A 20,005-nucleotide genomic window follows, 5' to 3' on the forward strand; every position below is an offset into this window, starting at 1 on the left:
AATCCCAGAGGACTGGCCCGGAAAGGAAATGAAGATGTCAGCTCGCCAGGCTTCTCCTCCGCCTAAGCGAATACTCAGCTCTCGAAGGCGGGCCCTGCTGCCTTTAAACATGAGAGAAGCTCTCACCTGCCTCACTCGACTTGTTTGGGGTTCCCTTCCTCCATCCAAGCAGCATGGGCAGGAGGGTCCTTCTGTGTGTCTCACCCAAATCTCTCCTGCTGCGCTGTAGTTCCATCTCCTGGAGGGCATCCAACCCTGTGTAATTCCCTCCTTCCGTTCCTCCAGTCACCAGCTCCTGTCCTTGCCCCTAGAGCTAAGTTAGAGTCACCCGTTAGAGGCCCAGCAGGGCCATTCTGACGACAGCATTTCCTTTTCGCTGGGTTTTCCACGAGCCTCCTTGTGACAGGCGTGTGCTTGGTGAGATCAAAACATTCTAGGGGAAATTCCTCAGGGTAAACTGCTTCTCCAAGTCTGCCCTCTGCAAAAATAAAAACCATGCTAAATAGCTGAGTTTTATTAACTGGGGAAGCCAGGCTAAGGAAAATGCCCGATAATTAAAAATAATGGCTTCCTTACAAACACAAAATTGTATTAATTTAAAAATTGGTTTTCTCTATCACTGAATTCCTACCGAGCTGGCTGGGAAGGGAATTGTGCTGATCCTGGCAGTGAAAATAATTCAAAATAACTTTTATGTTCTCCAGGAAGCCTCAAGGTTAATTTAAATATTGCCAGACGGATAATTTAATTCAGAATAAGAGAAGAGTGTGGCTAAATTAAAGCTCCCGCGTGCTCTAACTGGGGGGCGGCGCCCACAAAAGCCACGCTTGCCTGTCGGACCCTGCACCGTCTCACGTCCCACAGCCCAGGCACTGCCTCTCAATGAATGTTTTTTATTAGATTACACAAGAGTCCTGAACTCTGCTCATCAGTTTATTGTGTTTAATTTTTAGAAGGATGCGACATTTTTATAGAAATTTCATATTTCAAAAGTTAACTCTAGACCAGGCGTGGTGGTTCATACCTGTAATCCTGCACTTGGGAGGCTGAGGCAGGAGGATCACCCAGAGTTCAAGGCCAGCCTGGGCTACTTGGCGAGTTCAAGGCCAGCCTGAGCTAAATAGCGAGACCCTGTCTCAAAAAACAAACAAACAAACAAACAAAAAGTTAACTACAATTACTGGTATCAAAATTCTATTCCCAGGCCGGAGATTTAGTTCAGTGGTTCCAACACCTGCCTTGCAAGCACAAGGTCCTGAGTTCGATCCCTGTTACCAAAAAAAATAAAAAATTCTATTCCCAGAACATGGTGAATTTGGGAGTGAAAATCCACCCTATTATCAATAGCTAATAATTAATGACTGCAACTCCTTTTTTTTCATTAAGTTTATTGGTACATTTAAGGTGAATACAGTTACATTCATCATTGGGATCTTGTATTTTTACATGATGTATCTTGGTTCTTCTTTTTCCCCATTCCCCTGCCTTCCCTTCACCCTCTTCAACCTTCCCTATTTACGAAGACTTTGTTTCTATTTTTCCATATTTTTCCTTTTCCCTTATTTCCTTTCCCTACCCTTCCCACTTCCCCTTTCCACTACTTTTTTAATAGTTGCTGCACCCAGGCCAGAGGCCCCATCAGCTCTGAGTAATCACAAACCACATGGTAGCAGTCAGAGGCTGAGGACCATCTTCTGTGTTTGCCCGGTGTTATGTCTTTCTGTAATCTCGGCACCCTCAGATATTAATGTTATTGTAATGAGAGCCCTAACTATACATACAGTTTCCACGTTGGTCTTTTTCATGAGAGCACATATAAGCACGTGTATAAAACTGTGTGGCTCAATGATGGTTACGTGTGATTTGCCTGTCAGTCTTTTCCCCAGTGGCAGAGGGCAGGGCCTTGCTGCAAGCGACAGCCCACAGCCACTTTGCCTGGGGGCCAGTCGAGCGGGTAGAGGGTGAGGGTGCCCAGTTCCAGCCCGACGGTGGCCGTGGGCCACAGTACTGACCCAGCCTAGGGGCTGGCCTGGACGCAAGAGGCACAGGCTCGGGTCGGGGTCACGGCTCCAGCGCGCATGTGCCGACCTGCGGGGCGCAGTTAAAGCTGTGCACCTTGTGCACACCACAGGGCTGGCGGGAGTGCTGGGGGCCTGCATGTACTCGTGCAGCGGCGGTGCCGGCAGAGACCCGAAATCTAAGAAGGACAGATGCACCCGGGGCCCGGGATAGGGATGAAGAGACTCAAAAGGGAGAAAATAAGGGGAAAAGGAGAAGGGACGACGGCCAGGAGGCCAGGAAGTAAGTAACACAGTGGGGAGTCATCAGCAGGTGCCTCTGGGAGCCCGGAAAATCCTTCCTGCACTCATTTGGCTAACCAAGTGTTGAAGAGACCCTGCACTAAAACTCTAAGCACACAGCTTCAAGAAACTTGACCGCCCTCCATGTTTGTCCCAGATGAAGCAATGCCATATGGCCACATTTCCGTTCGCAGAGGAAGTCATCTTTTTGACCCCTCAGCTTGTGTTTGCTTTGAAAATGGTGAGTCTGATTTGGGGGTGAGCCCCCCAGTGACTGGGACGGCATTAGCTTTGGCGTCCCATTTTGGCTCTGGAGTGTTCCTCCCAGTGGCCACAAGTTCATCCAGGATTCTCTCACACACACTGCTGGGTTTTCACAGAATCCCAGGAGCTCACCACCTGCCCGCCTTTCTCCATGCTTTGATGCATCTTCTTTGCTAACTACTCCATCCTCTTCCCCTTGGTAGTACTCCATGGAAACAACAATGGATTGGGGAATCTGTTTCCCAAGGAACAGTCCCACGTTCACATCCTTGTGTGGCTATGGTATTCGTCTCAGTTTAGTCATCCATATATAAAAAAAATTTCTGCACAAATTGTAAAAATGTAAAGTGAGATAAGTTAATATAAATCGCCTAGCACCGTATCTGTGAAAGTATTAGATACTTGTGTGAATTTAGATTGGTTTCGAGTGCTGGTGACAGTTTAGAAATAACAGAGATTTAAATAAGATACACTCCTTATTTTCTTATGACGTGTGTAAAGCCTCAAGGTAAACAGTTTCTGGGTATATGGATGACCAGTGAAGACGCTGAGGGCCCCGGGATCTAGATTTTTTCCTTATGAGCCATGATCCTGTGAGTTTCCACTCTCACAATCACCTCATAGTCATAAGACAAATGCTGGAGCACCTGCCATTGCGTGCATATGCAATGTAGGAAAAGTGGGAATGTGGGAAGAATGACAGGTTCCCTACTTCTCAAAGAAGTCGGCTTCCCTTAGGGAAGCACCACTGACATCTTGTAGGAGACCACTGTCTTGAAAGGGGGGTAAAAAATATAGCTCTTTACTTGGGCTCAAAGCTTTTGTACAAAATACAAATGTCTCTGGTGTTAGAATTATTCCTTGTCTTCCCATAAGCTGCTCAGTGGAGCCCTCAAGGGTACAGAAGTGCTTTACACTGGATTCCCCATTTGACACGGTTCAGGTCCCTGAACGGAAATGTAGTACCAGAGGCAGTAAAGCTGATTCATTGCCCAAGTGGTATTGTAGACCCCCTCACTCTGTGTGACCTCAAGCAAGCTATGTAAGCTCTCTATTTCCCGTTTCGTTTGTCAAGAGATCTCTGCGAGCATCCCCTTGGGCAGTGGGTGCAGAGTTCTCCCGTGCTGCCTGTGTATCTTAGTCCTCAGCAGCCTGTTCTGTGGGTGTGATTCCCATCAGAGACTCTGTCACCATTCAGTGTGGCAGATGATTAGGGTCAGGAGAGGAGTGAGCAGCAATCTCCCTTCCTGCCTGTTGGCATCCTCCCTCACCTCCAGCAGCCCCACAGGGTCGTCTAGATTTGCAGTTGACTGTGCTGTAAGAGTCTGGACAGAGTCAGCTACACTGCATTCCCATCCAGCCCTCCGCTCCCTCGGTCGGGGCTCGGCAAGCCTCAAGAGTGCCCCTCCTTTGCCCCTCAGGACAGTCTTGTCTCCCAGCCGGCCTTGCCTTCTGGTACAGCCTTTCCGCTCTGATAGAATCAACTCCTTAAAGAATGTTAAATTGTGTCTGGAAGTGTTCCCCGTCCCTTTCAACTCTGAGTCGGGCAGGCTTTCCCTCTGTCGGAGTCCCCAGCCTGGCAGAGGGGTCCCCGCTGGGGCCTCGCATCTGTGGCTGTAGCAAGACTCTCTGCTCAGTATTCGAAATAAAGGAGTTCACATTGGAATGAGCCTCTGTATTCTGCATAAGGTCCTCACCCTCTTAGGTACCTTTATATGAAACTTCAGGAGAAATTATTGCCCCTGTTCTTAAAGGTCATTAGCTTCCCAGATGATAATGTGGCAGAAAGGATTATAGTATGCAAATTATCTTGTCCCCAGGGTGGAAATGCAGGGCCATCAAAACCCTGAGGTCTGGCTGTGTAATTTGCACACAGCAGTTTCCACCACTCCCACTTTCTATAACGCGAGAGCACCCCTTGTAGTCGTACCTCACTGCTATGGTAGCCGTGCCTGGCTCAGCCACGTCCAGCCTGAAGCACCCTCTTTGTTTCAGTTCACTCTGTGAATATTGCCATTTTCTTTGTGTGTTGTAATGTTGAAGTTTGGAAAGCAACAGTCTAATAATGTCAGTTACTTCTTTCCCCATTGCACATTGACCCTACCTGCCGCATCCTCCACAGAAGTCTGACATGTGCCTGAGTGCTGTCGTTCAAAGCAGGCCTCTTGTGTTTTTCTAGGTCCATGGAAGAAATCTCTTGTCCATCGACTATGACCGGAATATCCGGACAGAAAAGATCTATGACGATCACCGGAAGTTCACGCTGAGGATCATTTATGACCAGGTGGGCCGCCCCTTCCTCTGGCTCCCCAGCAGCGGGCTGGCCGCCGTCAACGTCTCCTACTTCTTCAATGGGCGCTTGGCTGGCCTTCAGCGTGGGGCCATGAGCGAGAGGACAGACATTGACAAGCAGGGCCGCATCGTGTCCCGCATGTTCGCTGACGGGAAAGTGTGGAGCTACTCCTACCTTGACAAGGTGAGTGACGGCGCCACCATGGTCCGGCAGGGCCTCCTGTCATCCCTGCTGCCCATTTGAAGCCAGCCTGACACGCTCGGCCATGAGACATTTTAACATCTTTACTTTGATTCTACAAGAGCTCCCCTCACACTCCCACCCTCACTGGAGGGGAAAAATTCTGAAGGAAAATGTTATTCATAGCTCAGCACTATTACCATTAGAAGAAAAAAAAAAAGTGCTAGACACTCAGTAATGGCAAAAAGGATGGATTGTCTGATTTTATTCCAAAAAAAAAAAGCGATGTTGAAGCGGACAGAATCATCCCACTGGCAGCACAGCTAATCATTACTTATGAATTGGAAATGCAGCGAGTCATTTCTGCCTTGCCCTAAATTAAGCCATCAGGGTAGGGAATGTTGCCTAAAACTCAAGCACACAGAGCAACACCCTCCTACTTGGCCTCTTGGCTCAAACAGCCAACAGATTCTCTCTACATAATTTTTGTGTCTGAATTTTGTGCCATATTCAAGGTTTCTTGTGGCACAAAGGTCAGGGTGGAGCAGCGGTGAGAAGAGGTCCCTCTGGGCACATGCCAAGCCTGTCAGGGGTCCTCGTCCGGCCCCACTCAGCCTGAGTCTGACACATAAATGCCCCCAATGCAGCTGGGAGGAAGTGCTTTCTCTTAAATTCAATCAGAGGTGGGAAAACCTAGTGTGAGGGTCACACTTCCCTTGGTTTGGCCAGGGCCAGTTAGTTCTAAGCAGTCTCAGGATTCTTTATTATTGAGCCTGGGGTCGAGCTCCATGCCTCTCACCTCAGTCCTCCACGCCCTCTGTGATCACAGTAGAATCTCAACTACATCCGGACCCCTGGGAACCTTGTTGCAAATGCAGATCCCCAGGCTCTGTAAAGCTCCTGAACCAGATCGCATGCATCAGATCATTAGTTTGAGAGGTGCTCTGTTTGAATCGCTAATACCCAGTGTCTTGAATCCGTGTAATCTCTGGTCCACGCTTCCTGTCTTTTATGGCTTTTAAATTGACACGAGGAAATGTAATAAACTCTGTCATTTGAGCAGAAGCGCTAACTCATGTGTTCCCTCCCCTTTCCTTCCCCCAGTCCATGGTGCTCCTGCTTCAGAGTCAGCGTCAGTACATATTTGAGTATGATTCCTCTGAGCGTCTCCACGCCGTCACCATGCCCAGTGTGGCCCGGCACAGCATGTCCACACACACCTCCATCGGCTACATCCGCAACATTTACAACCCGCCCGAAAGCAACGCTTCTGTCATCTTTGACTACAGTGATGACGGCCGCATCCTGAAGACATCTTTTCTGGGCACTGGGCGCCAGGTGTTCTACAAGTATGGGAAACTCTCCAAGCTGTCGGAGATTGTCTATGACAGTACTGCTGTCACCTTCGGGTACGATGAGACCACCGGCGTGTTGAAGATGGTCAACCTTCAAAGCGGGGGCTTCTCCTGCACTATCCGGTACCGGAAGATAGGCCCACTGGTGGACAAGCAGATCTACAGGTTTTCCGAGGAAGGCATGATCAATGCCAGGTTTGACTACACCTATCACGACAACAGTTTCCGGATTGCAAGCATCAAACCTGTCATAAGTGAGACACCCCTTCCGGTTGACCTCTACCGCTATGATGAGATTTCTGGCAAAGTGGAGCACTTTGGCAAGTTTGGAGTTATCTATTATGACATCAATCAGATCATCACCACCGCCGTGATGACCCTCAGCAAGCACTTCGACACCCACGGGCGCATCAAGGAGGTCCAGTACGAGATGTTCCGGTCACTCATGTACTGGATGACAGTGCAGTATGACAGCATGGGCAGGGTGATCAAGAGGGAGCTAAAGCTGGGTCCCTATGCCAACACCACCAAGTACACCTATGACTATGATGGGGACGGGCAGCTGCAGAGTGTGGCCGTCAATGACCGCCCAACCTGGCGCTACAGTTATGACCTCAATGGGAACCTGCACTTGCTGAACCCTGGCAACAGTGTGCGCCTCATGCCCTTGCGCTATGACCTCCGGGATCGCATCACCCGACTAGGTGACGTGCAGTACAAAATTGATGACGACGGCTATCTGTGCCAGCGTGGTGCTGACATCTTCGAATACAACTCCAAGGGCCTCCTCACCAGAGCATACAACAAGGCCAGTGGATGGAGTGTCCAGTACCGCTACGATGGCGTGGGTCGGCGCGCTTCTTACAAGACCAACCTGGGCCACCATCTGCAGTACTTCTACTCTGATCTCCACAACCCAACTCGCATCACCCATGTCTACAATCACTCAAACTCGGAGATCACCTCACTGTACTATGACCTCCAGGGTCACCTCTTTGCCATGGAGAGCAGCAGTGGCGAGGAGTACTACGTGGCATCAGACAACACAGGGACACCACTGGCTGTGTTCAGTATCAATGGGCTCATGATCAAGCAGCTGCAGTACACAGCCTATGGGGAGATCTATTACGACTCCAACCCTGACTTCCAGATGGTCATCGGCTTCCACGGGGGCCTCTATGACCCCCTGACCAAGCTGGTCCACTTCACTCAGCGTGATTATGATGTGCTAGCAGGACGCTGGACCTCCCCAGACTATACCATGTGGAAAAACGTGGGCAAGGAGCCAGCCCCCTTTAACCTGTATATGTTCAAGAGCAACAATCCCCTCAGCAACGAGCTGGATCTGAAGAACTACGTGACAGGTGAGGGTCGTGCAGCCTCAGGTGGGCAGTGGCTTCCCGTGGGTGGTTGTGTTGCTGGGCTGGTGGGAACTTGCAAGGAGGGGTTGATATTTGATGGTGGGAGAGCACTTGGGAAGTGTTAGCTGGGGAAGCTGGGCATCAGGGCAGCTGCCAACAGGACAGTGTCTAGACAAGTATAGAGATGGGGATGCGGAGCAATCCCCGGGTCTGTGTGAAAATTTCCTGGCCGCTACAAGTTCATTCTGTTGAAATAACCTCTTACAAGAGCTGTTCCGAGCCCAACTGAGGAAATCTGCATATGAAAGGGATAAAGAATGGGACTCTAGTGTTAGAAAAATCCCATTCAAATGCTCTCTCTTCCATTTATGAGCCAGAAGGTCTGGGCCTAGCTGTCCAAAGTCTCTGACCTCGTTTTCCTGTGTGAGAAGCTATCACATGAGAAGTAAATACACTTACAAAGGTAAAGCTGGTGCCCCACACTTAGACAGTAGACGCTCATGAAGTGCTGTCTGCTTATGTTACAAGCACTGCTGTTCCCAGCAAACCAGTGAGTTAGCCTGAGTACTGAGATGACTGACACCACTTCCTGACCTCCAGGGGCTTGCCTGGGGGGGACATATACACAAGTAGCCAGCAGTGGTGCAGAGCAAAATTAAGTCTGTGCTGCTGCACAGGTGCCTGTTCACTTTTTTATTCAGAAAGCTGAGACACAGAGGGACACCACGTGGGATTCTGGGGAAGCAATGGTGAAGAGAACAAACACCTTTCTCTCGAGGGTTTGTGTGTATGCACGTGTGTGAGTGTGTAGATCACTGCAAATCTGGAATATTTGAGAGACCATATAGAAGTGTCCATGTCAAACTGGGCCTGAAGAAGGAATAGGATCCAGGTTGGCTGAGCCTGAAGGAAAAGGCAGAAGGATGTGGGAACCTTGGAGAGGAGCGTAGATGGAGGGACCACAGAGGGCAAATGTTGAGCTTCTCCATGACAGGTGTGAAATGAGGTTTCCTGTGCATGCATACATCCATCCGTCCGTCCATCCCTTCAGCAGATGCTGTATCAGGAATATCTTCCATGCACCAAGTACAAGAGATACAGCAGGGAGCAGGGCAGAGCTCCTGTCTTGGGGAAATAAGCAAAGGAGTCGAATGATGATATGCGGATGGATCCAAAGTGACTGGGCCCCAAAGGGTCAAATTCCAGCAAGCAGGCAAAGGACCACCTTGCCTATTGATGCACTACATAGAGAAGGAACACTGGAAACCAAACCCCAAGACCAGGGTCCCCCAAGTTGCAGGAAACTCACAGCTCCTGACTATAGGCTATGGAGACATCAACACTGAAGTATCCAGGAGTCACTCGTCCATCTCCCAAGGCACAGAATGAAGCAACCACTACCTGGAGCCCATGCTGCCCTCAGTGCCTCACCGATGGCCTGAGAAATTGACTTACGTTGGACAGTGTTTCGCTGACAGGTTCCAGAGCTTCTGAGGAGACCCCAGCTTCCCATCCAGCAGAAGCAGCTAGGGCCCTTTGTGCTCCGGGACCATGGCCAGGCTGCCTCTTCTCCCCGTCCTCCCCTGTACCTCATCAGGGACCATCGCCCTCCTCCCTCGCCAAGGCTCAGCATGACTTTGTCCCCCACCTCACTGCTATTTCAAATTGAAGTGCCTCTCAGGAAACACACACAGAGATCAAGGCCGAGGATTTAGCTCAGTGGTGCCACACCTACCTAGCAAGCGCAAGTCCTGAGTTCGATCCCTGATGCTGGAAAAAAAAATAATAATAAGTGCCATGAAGACACATAAAATAGGATAATGGGTTAGACAGAGTATGAGGGGAAGAATCTCCTTTATTTAGGGTGGTCATAGAAGGCCTTTCTGAGCAGGTAGCATTTGTTCCAAGACCTTTACGAGTTGGAGAGGAAGTAGGGTGGATGGAGAGACTGACCAAGCCTGTCTTGGCCAGAGCGGAGAATCCTGCCCCCTTCACTGTGCGCTTCCCAGAGGCTTGCTTGGTGCTGGACATCATCGATCGAGTCAGTCAGAGGCAAATAAAAAGAAACCCAGAGAGTGGGCCGAGCAGATGCTGCCGCTGCTGCCAAGTCCCAAATAAAATCATTCACAGGACACAGTCCACCCCACCAGCCCCCTCAGCTACTTCCCTGCTTCCCTGTGAAAAGCAAATCAGCAGGGTTTTCTGAATAGCAAGATGGCTTTCCTCATTCCAGTGCTTCCTGGAGTCTCAATACATGGAAATCAAATCATGTTGAACTGAATCCAACCAAAGTGAAACCAGAAGCCATTTTTTAAAAATGTAAAATAAAGGGTTGTATCACAGAAGCAGCGTGCATGGGGCCAATGCCCATAGTCACAGCTGAAGGAAGAGAACCAGGCAGAAAAGGGAGCCTGGCCAGGCATAGCCCACACCTGCCGCCACCTGTTCAGCACGAGGTGACCCTTGGAGAGCAGCTCCGCTCAGAGAACACCAAATCCTGGTCCTCTGTTCCAATGCTGGCTCGTCTGTAAACCTCATCTAAATTAGTCTTAATTTGCCACTTAGGAGACTAACAGAGTGGTTGAACTTGCTGCTCACTGTTTAAACGGAAGAGGTAATTAAGATGTAGTCAGGAGGAACAGAAAGAACAGAACTTTCTCTCTCTTGTGCCCAGAAGGATCATTGCTGTTTGGAAATACAGTTTTCCAAATGCAAGTGGCAGCTCCCAACTCAGAAGGAAGATCTGTGTTCGCCCAGCATGCTGGGGCAAAGAAAAGTGGCATAGCGTGCAGGTGGTGTGGGCTAGGGTGCCTGCGAGCTGGGGGACGGGGGGGCAGTGATTCTTTTCCCACCAGTGGACTCTCAAGCAGCCCTCTTTTTCAGTTAGTTTAAGGTCATTTTTAGCAGGATGATTGATGCAGCTGTAATGAAAAGATAATAGAGGAGAAGGTGTAAGAGATTGGGGACAGGCTCCTCCCAACATTCTACAGTGTCTTAGACTCCTTCAACTGTAGCATCCCAGGAATCTCCGCAGTCTTGGGCATTGTGGGACCTGCACCCAGCCCCAAGCTCTGCGCTGTCCTCCAGCCACTTTAGAAACACCAGTTCTGGCCTCAGCTATGGTCTGGGGCAGTGATGGCGAACCTTCTAGAGACTGCCCAAACTGCAGCCCAGAACCCACTTATTTGTCACCAAGTGCCAACACTGCACTTAAATCTGAATAGTGAGTGCTCAGCTGCTGGGGCGACTTGGCTCGCGTGCCAACAGACAGGGCTCTGCGTGCCTGCTGCAGCACGCGAGCCTATGCTCTCCACCCCTGGTCTTGTACGAGTTACTCTAGAGGAATAACTGTGTCTGGGGAGGGGAAGATAAGATGAGCGACTTTGAATGGACATTTCAGAGTAGGTTTAGATGCAGAAGCAAAATCATGTTAGAGACTTTAAAGCAGAAGAAAAAGAAGAGGAAGAAGAAAGGGATGTGCAGGAGGAGAAGGGAAAGAAAAAACATAAGTGACATAAGCTGTTAATGTTCATGAGAGTGAGCATTAAAGTTCTTGTCTCAAAGTCAGAAGTTCTCCTCCACTCTCCTCACTAAGGGAATCCTAGGCTAGGACAAGAGCTCCTTTAAGGAAAAAGCTAGTGACAGAGGGGGTCTTCTGAGGACAAGGACTTCCTCGAGTTCTCTGGGAGGGCAGGCTTTTTCTGGAATTCTCCAGAAATCTTGCATATCCCTGGTGAATGACGGGAGGATTTTCTGTGGTATCCAGGGGAGGAATTAAATAACGCTGCAATACCGAGGAGGAAAGGTAGTCTGTTCTCCAGGCTTTCTCCTTCTCCAGTTCATTCACGGAGAAAGTCCCTGCTTGGTGCTGGTTTGCATTAAACACCTCATTAACACTTCTAATCTCCCTTTTCAACAGAGACAGCAGGTCTAAGACTCCCTCAGTAGCAGGTAACAAAATGGTGCTCTAATTTAATTGCGTGACTTTGTTTCCTTTGTGTTCATTTTACAGTTGTTTTCTGTTTGCACTGCCTGAGTCTGCTTTCTCATTTATCGGAGTGATGTAGTTTCTTTTTAAGTAGGTTTCCCTGGGCCAGGTATTTAGCTCAGTAGTGCCTCTGCCTGCCTCGCAAGTGCAAGATCATGCATTCCATCAGCTACCCAAAAAATAATAAAAATGGGTTTCTCAAAGTGGAAAGGCAAATGTATTTGTTTTTAAATCAATCAATAAATAATAGTACAAGTGATGCTTAGATTTTTTAAAATCTTGAAAGGTGACCATAAATATCCACATTTTTACCTCAGTCATTTTTTTAAAGGGGAAAGTGATTACTTTTGGCTTGGATGTGCCAGTTTGAAAACTGAAAGGATGGAGTAGTCATCACTCAAGGAGTTAAAAAGCATGCTCAGGGCAGGTTTGGGAAGGATCAGGAGCTCAGTTTTGGACAGGTTAGATTTGAAATGTAATTAGATGCTCAAGTTCAGAGTCCAGGGAGAGGGGATGGGGATGTAGCTCAGTGGTGCTACGCCTGCCTTGTAAATACAAGGTCCTGAATTCGATCCCTGGTAGTGGTGGGGGGTGTACAAGGTAAAAAAAAAAAAAAAAAGGGTGTACTTAAAAGAAGTCATGGCCAAAGAGAAAATATTTTAAGGAGGGTTATCAGGACCAGTTTATATACTGATGGGGTTGAACCACTGGAAGAGGCAGGAAACTGAGAGAGAAACTGCAGGAGTTATGGTCTTCCGGAAGAAGGCCTGTGACCTCCAACAGTGGCGGGTTGAGGGGGCAGCCCATCAGGAGAAACAGGAGAACAGCAGGGAGCCTGGGTGCAGATGTGGGAATCACAGGACCATTAGTAACTGTGGTGGGGGCTTAGGGGGCTCTCCTCTGGCTGCCTCCATTTTCTCAGGAGAGTAGGAAACAAGGTCGCCTGCTGGAGGGAGGCAGGGAAAGTGGGTGCTGAGAGAGATGAGAGACCCACAGTTCTCCCAGAGGGCAGGGGAATGAGTACACGCGGGCAGGGACTGCAGGAAGAGTGCCAGGCAGCAGGAAGGCTCACGTGGGTTCATGGTCAGAAGTCCAAAGTGACATCTGTCAGCACAGTGATGACTCTTTAGGCAGCCACATTCAGCTGCACAAGTGCAAACCTGAAATAGGTGGAGGCTTAGATTTAACTCGCTTTGCAGTCTCACCTGATAAAGGAAAAGGAGTCAGGAAAACGCAAACTTAGCCAGAGGGCGGCTTCAGTGGTTGGCTAGGGAATGTGTAGTAGGTAAGAGGTGAGAAAGGACAAGGAAGTTGAGGGACAGGAGGAAAATTTAGGATAGATGGAAGGTCCTGGGAGGCAAAAAAGAGCAAAAGACTCAGGGCATTTAATAAACTAAACTTGGCGTGGTTGGTGCACGCCTGTAATCACAGCACTGTGGAAGGCGGAGGTAGGAGGATCGAAAGTTCAAGGCCAGCCCAGCCAGTTTAGCAAGATCCTATCTCAACATAAAAAAAAAATCCCACAAAAATTAGGGAAAAAAATAAGAACGAAGACATTTCATGTAAAGGTACGAGATCCCAATGATAAATGTAACTGTATTGTTTGCTTTAAATGTACCAATAAACTTAATGGGGGAAAAAAACACAAAAGAAAGGAAAGAAGGAACTGACTGTGGAGGTAGCTCGGTGCAAAGGCTTTGAATTTAATGCGCAGTAATACACACACATACACATACACACACACACACACACACACGCATGCGCGCGCGGAGTAAGACAGAAGAGGGAGTGGAAAGAGGGGAAGATATATGTAAAATTGACCCAGTGTGGTCACAATTCTGTATCGGAATGACAACATCCAGAGTGTGGCACGAGAGTTGAGTGGGGTAACGATCAACCAAGGAGAAGAGGTCAAGGAACTAAGAGGCCAGGATGCTGGAAGGAGCAGCCATTTGTCTAACGAAATCAGTGAGAATTAATTCAGATCAGAGGTGTAGGCTGACAGTCGTGCAGAAGCTAAAAACTTACAAACGTTCAGGTGTGTGACCCAGGCATCACTAATGAACCCAACAAGGTCCACTGGCTGCTGGAGAATAAGCGTGGAGGTCCGTGTTCTTGAGGGGAAAATAGTTTCGGCTATAGCAAAAGAGAAATTTTCAGAGAAAAGACTTAAGCTGTGAGGGCTCTCCTGGTGACATATGAATTCCAGAGCGCCCAGTGGAAGTATTCCCAGCCCTGGGGAGAACAGAGACGAGGCAGCAGGGAAGGGAGCCTGGGACACAAAGCTTGCTCGGGACAGGAGCATAGTGAGGTTGGCTCCGGGGCCAGGACAGTGGTGATGGTGAAGATATACATGTTTCACGGGATCGCCATCCAGGACTCTGCTCACCTCTGAGCAGGGAGGCCAGGAGGTCCATGGAGGCTGTCTCACTCTGAGAACCCAGACCAAGTCAGCAGAGAGAAGAGTGTGGGGCAGGTGGCACTACTCCCTCTGCACGGGAGTGAGCATAGCCCCTGGCAGGATCTCTCTCGGAGCCTGCAGAGCTCTCTCTGAAGAGCAGACTGGAGAAATGGGTCTCTAGCGCCAGAAAACTGCATCCCATCCATTTCCAACCCTTGAAATCCCATTCTGTGTGAGCCAGCTCGAGGCAGCAGCAGCAGCCCTGGTGTCCTGCACAGGGACGGTAATCAGCACGGGTCCTTCTGACTGCTTCTGTAGCCCCGTCTCCTTACATGTTGCCTGGACCAGAGTCGATGCTCCCATAAAGACCTGGCCTAGGAAGGGGCTCACATTAACTGAATGTCCCAGTGCCAGGCACTTTTGTAAGTCCTTCCCATGGATTTTCTCCTCTGGTCCTCACAACAACCCGATGATATTGGTGCAGTTGTTATCCCAATTCGTCTCTGAGAAGCCTGAGGCTCAAAGAGGGGCAGGAACATAGGCAGGGTCACACAGCAAGCAGCTACTTCTGAAGCCAAATGTGTCACCAGCCTTCTTAGTCATGACACAGTGGTTGTCAGTCGGTCATGCTGGAAGGAAGAGGTCCTTTCAGAGCCCCTTAAAGAAACTGTGCATCTAAACCCACAACCTGTGTCTGTCTTTTGGACCTACACCCAACCACCCATTTTACTGTATTCTCTCTCTGAAATCTGCTGCAGCTTTCCATCCATCCTGATTTCAGAAATCTTGACTTTTGTTTCCATCATAGATGTGAAAAGCTGGCTTGTGATGTTTGGATTTCAGCTTAGCAACATAATTCCCGGCTTCCCAAGAGCCAAAATGTACTTCGTGCCTCCTCCCTATGAACTGTCAGAGAGTCAAGCAAGTGAGAACGGACAGGTAAGAAGGGGTTCTTGCCTGGGATTCAAGCGATCGTCACCAGACCCTTTCTTCAACAGAACCACCACGCAGGAGCCATGTGGGCGTCGGGAGAAGGAACTACTGGGCTGGGTATAAAAGGCCCAGAAGCCACTGGGGCTTCCCCAAAAAGTGAATGTCAGTGCTGTCATCTGTCAGCCACAGCACGTATTTCTTCCCAGCTCCGATTATTACCTTAATTGCGCATCATTATCTGTTCCGTATATACCCTTGAGTCACGCCTTGATTAACAACAGCACAGAGAGCTCTAGCAGCAGCCTACCATCTGCACTGCCTAAAAGATCGTAACCCTTTCAGCTTTTATGGGACGTAATAAAACTGTGGTTTGCAGTTTCTGTCCCATTAAAGAACATTTTTATGCCCCACATAAAACCTCGGTGCTTTATGGCCCAAATGCGTACAGATTGAGTTTTTGGAACATAATTTGTACTTAGGTCTTTCTGCGATGACCGAAGGGTGGTCAGTTTCAATTTGGGCGCAGCTGAGACCTCGCCACAATCGGAGGGGCGGGGTGGGCATCTGTGCTCTGCTAACCCCTGCTGCAGAGTGCACTATAAAAGTCCGCGAGGTCTCAGCTGCTGTGAATAATTGTCCAGATTGTGTAACTATAGAGAGGCAAGGAGGAGCTGCTGGGTAATTGAGAGCAGCGTTCTCTCCGTCCTGCCCCTTGGGGACCACTCAGTGGATGAATAGCCATCATTTCTTTCATTGATCTAAGTGCCTTTGCCTCCCAAATACAGCCTCTTCCATTATCCCAGCCTGTCCCCCAACCGCCAATTGAGACAAGTTGTCATTTGTGAGGGAGGACTCGAGGCCAAGGAGATAATGGTAATTTCATCCCTGCACAGAACCAAGGCTGGGATCCAAAGTAGGGACTCAGGGCCGGGGGCCATTCCCTCTGGCCCTCGAAGCCTGGCTCTCGCGGCCTGGCGCCCCACAGACGCCTATGTACACACAGATCTCCTCAAGTGCTTGTTAACATGCAGCCTCTGGCTGCAGAGTTCTGGAGCGAGGCCTGAGACTGCTTGGCTCATGGGCCAGGAGCCGGCCATCCGTCAGCCACTGGCCATTCTCGGAGTCCTAAGCCACTGGTCTCGGTCTCAGGGCCACCCGGGTCACAGAGTGGGTTGAAGTATGTGAGGCAGCTGCCACGCCACGCGTGTGCAGTGACCGCTCCAGCCATGGAAAGCCCGTGCGGGGGCTCCCGCTAGGCACACACCTCCCTACCAGCTGTCACTCAGTGGCACAGTGCAGGACGGACGGGCCAGCCCTTCAGATACCTGGCCCAGCTCTGGAAGGGAGGACCATAGGAGACATGCGTGATGTAGTTATGGCCAGGGAGTCACAATCCACCCCCTTTGCAGCTCTTTCTCGCCGAGCTTCCCAACCCTTCTCAGCATTCTCCGTTTTCTTACCCCCACAGCTCATTACAGGAGTCCAGCAGACCACAGAGAGGCACAGTCAAGCCTTCCTGGCTCTGGAAGGGCAAGTCATTTCGAAAAAGCTCCACGCCAACATCCGAGAAAAAGCAGGCCACTGGTTCGCCACCACCACGCCTATCATTGGCAAAGGCATCATGTTTGCCGTCAAAGAAGGGCGGGTGAGCACCGGCGTGTCCAGCATCGCCAGCGAGGACAGCCGCAAGGTGGCGTCCGTGCTGAACAACGCCTACTACCTGGATAAGATGCACTACAGCATCGAGGGCAAGGACACCCACTACTTCGTGAAGATCGGCTCTGCCGACAGCGACCTGGTCACGCTGGGTACCACCATCGGCCGAAAGGTGCTGGAGAGCGGCGTGAACGTGACCGTGTCGCAGCCCACGCTGCTGGTCAATGGCAGGACTCGAAGGTTCACCAACATCGAGTTCCAGTACTCCACGCTGCTGCTCAGCATCCGCTACGGCCTCACCCCCGACACCCTGGATGAAGAGAAGGCCCGCGTCCTAGACCAGGCGAGACAGAGGGCCCTGGGCACGGCCTGGGCTAAGGAGCAGCAGAAAGCCAGGGACGGGCGTGAGGGCAGCCGCCTGTGGACTGAGGGCGAGAAGCAGCAGCTCCTGAGCTCAGGGCGTGTGCAGGGGTACGAGGGCTATTACGTGCTTCCGGTAGAGCAATACCCAGAGCTCGCAGACAGTAGCAGCAACATCCAGTTCTTAAGACAGAATGAGATGGGAAAGAGGTAACAAAATAACCTGTTGCCATTCCTTGGCTGGATGGCTCAGCACGAGTAACTGTGATCTCCTCTCCTAAGGAGACGAAGACCTAACGGGGGCACTGAGGCTGGGCTGCTTTAGGATTCCAAGTGGCAAGAAAGCTCATATTTTTTGAGTTCCAATGCTACTACTGTCCAAGCAAGAAGTCCCTCATCCTGAAGTAGACTAAAGCCTGGCTTCAAACTCTGAGGAAATCAACACAAATGGATGAGCGACCGAAAAAGCGTACAAAATGTTCCAAGTTCCCCTCAACTATGGCCCACTTGTTCTGGGTCTAACGCAGAAAAGAGATGCAAAATCTCCACAAGGAACAAAAGAATGGGAAAAAAATAAAAAGCAAACAAACAAATGAAAAACAAACAAACACACCAACAGTAAAACAAAGAGATAAAGACGAGAAGGCCTCCTTTCCTCTTACCTCACTCATTCACACGTGAGCGACTCGGAGACATTCGCAAGGGCCGGAGTCACCGGACCAGCTGACGACGGCGATGCGGACTGCTTGTGGGACAGACACTTCCAGCGTTTTCGTTTTAGCAAATACCGGTGCATTGAAAAACACGACTTTGGGGGTGATTTGTGTGTAGCGCCTGGGGAGGGGGGGCATAAAAGTGGAGGAGTGAGCACTGGAAATACTTTTTAAAGAAAAAAGAAAAACAAGAAAAAAATTCATATCGAAAGTCCAAGAGAAATAATACCGTTCAGCACTTAACTCTCAGGTCTCAACTTAGGCTGGCCTGAGCTAATTTATTTGAGCGCAGAGTGTAAAATTTAATTCAAAATGGTGGCGATACTCACTACAGATAAATCTCATACTCTTTTGTCTTTGGCGATTCCATTGTGGACAGTAATATGCAGTTACAGGGTGTAGTCTGTTTAGATTCCGTAGTTCGTGGGTATCAGTTGCGGTAGAGGTGCGGCATTGTGACTCTGTTGCTAACAGGTACCACTTCCGGTCACCCTGTACATACATCCGCCGCAAGGCACAATCACTGTTTCAGATTTAAAATTATTAGTGTGTTTGTTTGGTCCAGAAACTGAGACAATCACATGACAGTCACCACGAGGAGAGAGAAAATAAAAAATAAAAAATAAAAACAAAAAAATTTTAAAAACATTAAAAAAGAAAACAAAAAAGTCTAATAAGAACTTTGGTACAGGAACTTTTTTGTAATATACATGTATGAATTGTTCATCGAGTTTTTATATTAATTTTAATTTGCTGCTAAGCAAAGACTAGAGACAGGCAAAGATAATTTATGGCAAAGTGTTTAAATTGTTTATACATAAATAAAGTCTCTAAAACTCCTGTGGACACTGGTCTTCTGTGGAAATGCTTTTGGGCTGGAGGAAAGAGGCACATCCTCATCTGAAATGGTCGGGACCAAAATGTTTGGCTTTTCACATTTGTTCTGGTTTTGGAATATCTGCCTATATTTAACAGAGCCTGAGGGTAAATGTATGCCAAATTTTTTTTTTAATTTTGGCCAAGACATAAGCTTTCATGGTGTGGAGTTTCCCACTTGTAGCCTCACGTCAGCACTGAAAAATTGGAGCTTTTCTGGTTGGGGATGCTCAACCCGTCCTTTGAACATCTGGAGGAGCTTTCCAGAACACTGTCTCTCTCCCTCTCCCTCTCCTTCTCCCTCCCCCTCTCTCTCATTTCTTTCTGTCTTTTTTGCCCCCCTGTGTGACTGAGGTTGGTCTTGAACTCACTATGCAGCCCAGGCTAGTTTCCAACTTACAGTGATCCCTCTACTTCAGTCTACTCGCGCGCGCGCTCTCTCTCTCTCTCTCTCTCTCTCTCTCTCTCTCTCTCTGCCTCTATGGCGCCCTCTGCTGGGGAGGAGAGCCTGAGCTCAGAGTGGGGCCAGCGTGACCCCTCCAGCTGGCAGACAGAGGGATGGATCCTTGCCACACTATGTTCTAATTCTGCCAGACGAGAATGGAAGTGCGTTCAGCACATTGGGAGGTTTGAGTGAATTTGTGTGGTTCTGTATGTGTTCGTATTTTCTTCCAGGCTAGACCAATTTCCTGCAAGATTTGCACATCTGGGTCTACCCAAGTAGGAAGTGGACTTCTGGTTTGTATAAATGTTTGCTCTACCTGGTTCCTACAGATAATGAAATGGTGTCGTCAATACCTAATGGTCTTGCTTGGTGCCGAGGCACAATGCTTAGCTCTGCGTGCAGGATTTCCATGGAGTCCTTACCTTTCATTCTGCAGCAGCATCTGACACAGCTCCCATGGAGGCCTGGGCCCAACCGAGTATGAAAGGTGATTAGACACAACCCAGACCATCCCCTCACAGGGGGATGCGTAGGGCAGAAGAAGAGACAATAGGCAGAGAATGACACTAAGAAGTGAAAACGACAAGGTGTTCAGTGGTGGGAAGGATAGATTCATCCCTGGGGAGGTGACTCAGGCTGAGGATGCCACAGAAATTGCTCTGCTCTCGAAGTTCAGCAGCAGCTGGGCAGTGAAGAGGAGGAAACGCATTCCAGATGTAGTGGACTCTGGTGGAAGTGGCAAGGTCAGTTCAAGGATAACTGGGAAGCAGGAACTCCTAAGAGACTAGCAGAGAAGACACATGTTGGAGACCAGGTTGTTTTTAATATTAAAAGCAGTAGGGGCAGGGAGCAGTGGGAGCCAGGCATAGTGGCGCAGGCC

At 49.3% G+C, this 20,005-nt stretch overlaps 1 protein-coding gene across 10 annotated transcripts in view; it reads left to right on the plus strand.

Moving 5' to 3' along the window:
* The window catches only part of Tenm2 (teneurin transmembrane protein 2), a 1,175,298-nt gene extending 1,156,711 nt beyond the window's left edge, over positions 1 to 18,587 (plus strand). For all 10 annotated transcript variants that reach the window (XM_010622224.2, XM_010622227.2, XM_033761618.1 and 7 more), the window contains 4 exons: positions 4,744 to 5,040; positions 6,142 to 7,756; positions 14,951 to 15,081; positions 16,544 to 18,587. In XM_010622224.2, the coding sequence (XP_010620526.1) occupies positions 4,744 to 5,040; positions 6,142 to 7,756; positions 14,951 to 15,081; positions 16,544 to 17,305 (2,805 nt within the window). In that variant the 3' untranslated portion in view covers positions 17,306 to 18,587. The remainder of the gene's footprint in view (positions 1 to 4,743; positions 5,041 to 6,141; positions 7,757 to 14,950; positions 15,082 to 16,543) is intronic.
* The last annotated feature ends 1,418 nt before the right edge of the window (positions 18,588 to 20,005 follow it).

This window comes from Fukomys damarensis, unplaced genomic scaffold (genome assembly GCF_012274545.1).
Source record: "Fukomys damarensis isolate Sample0158 unplaced genomic scaffold, DMR_v1.0_HiC HiC_scaffold_9, whole genome shotgun sequence".
In the NCBI taxonomy this organism is placed as follows: Eukaryota; Metazoa; Chordata; class Mammalia; order Rodentia; family Bathyergidae; genus Fukomys; species Fukomys damarensis.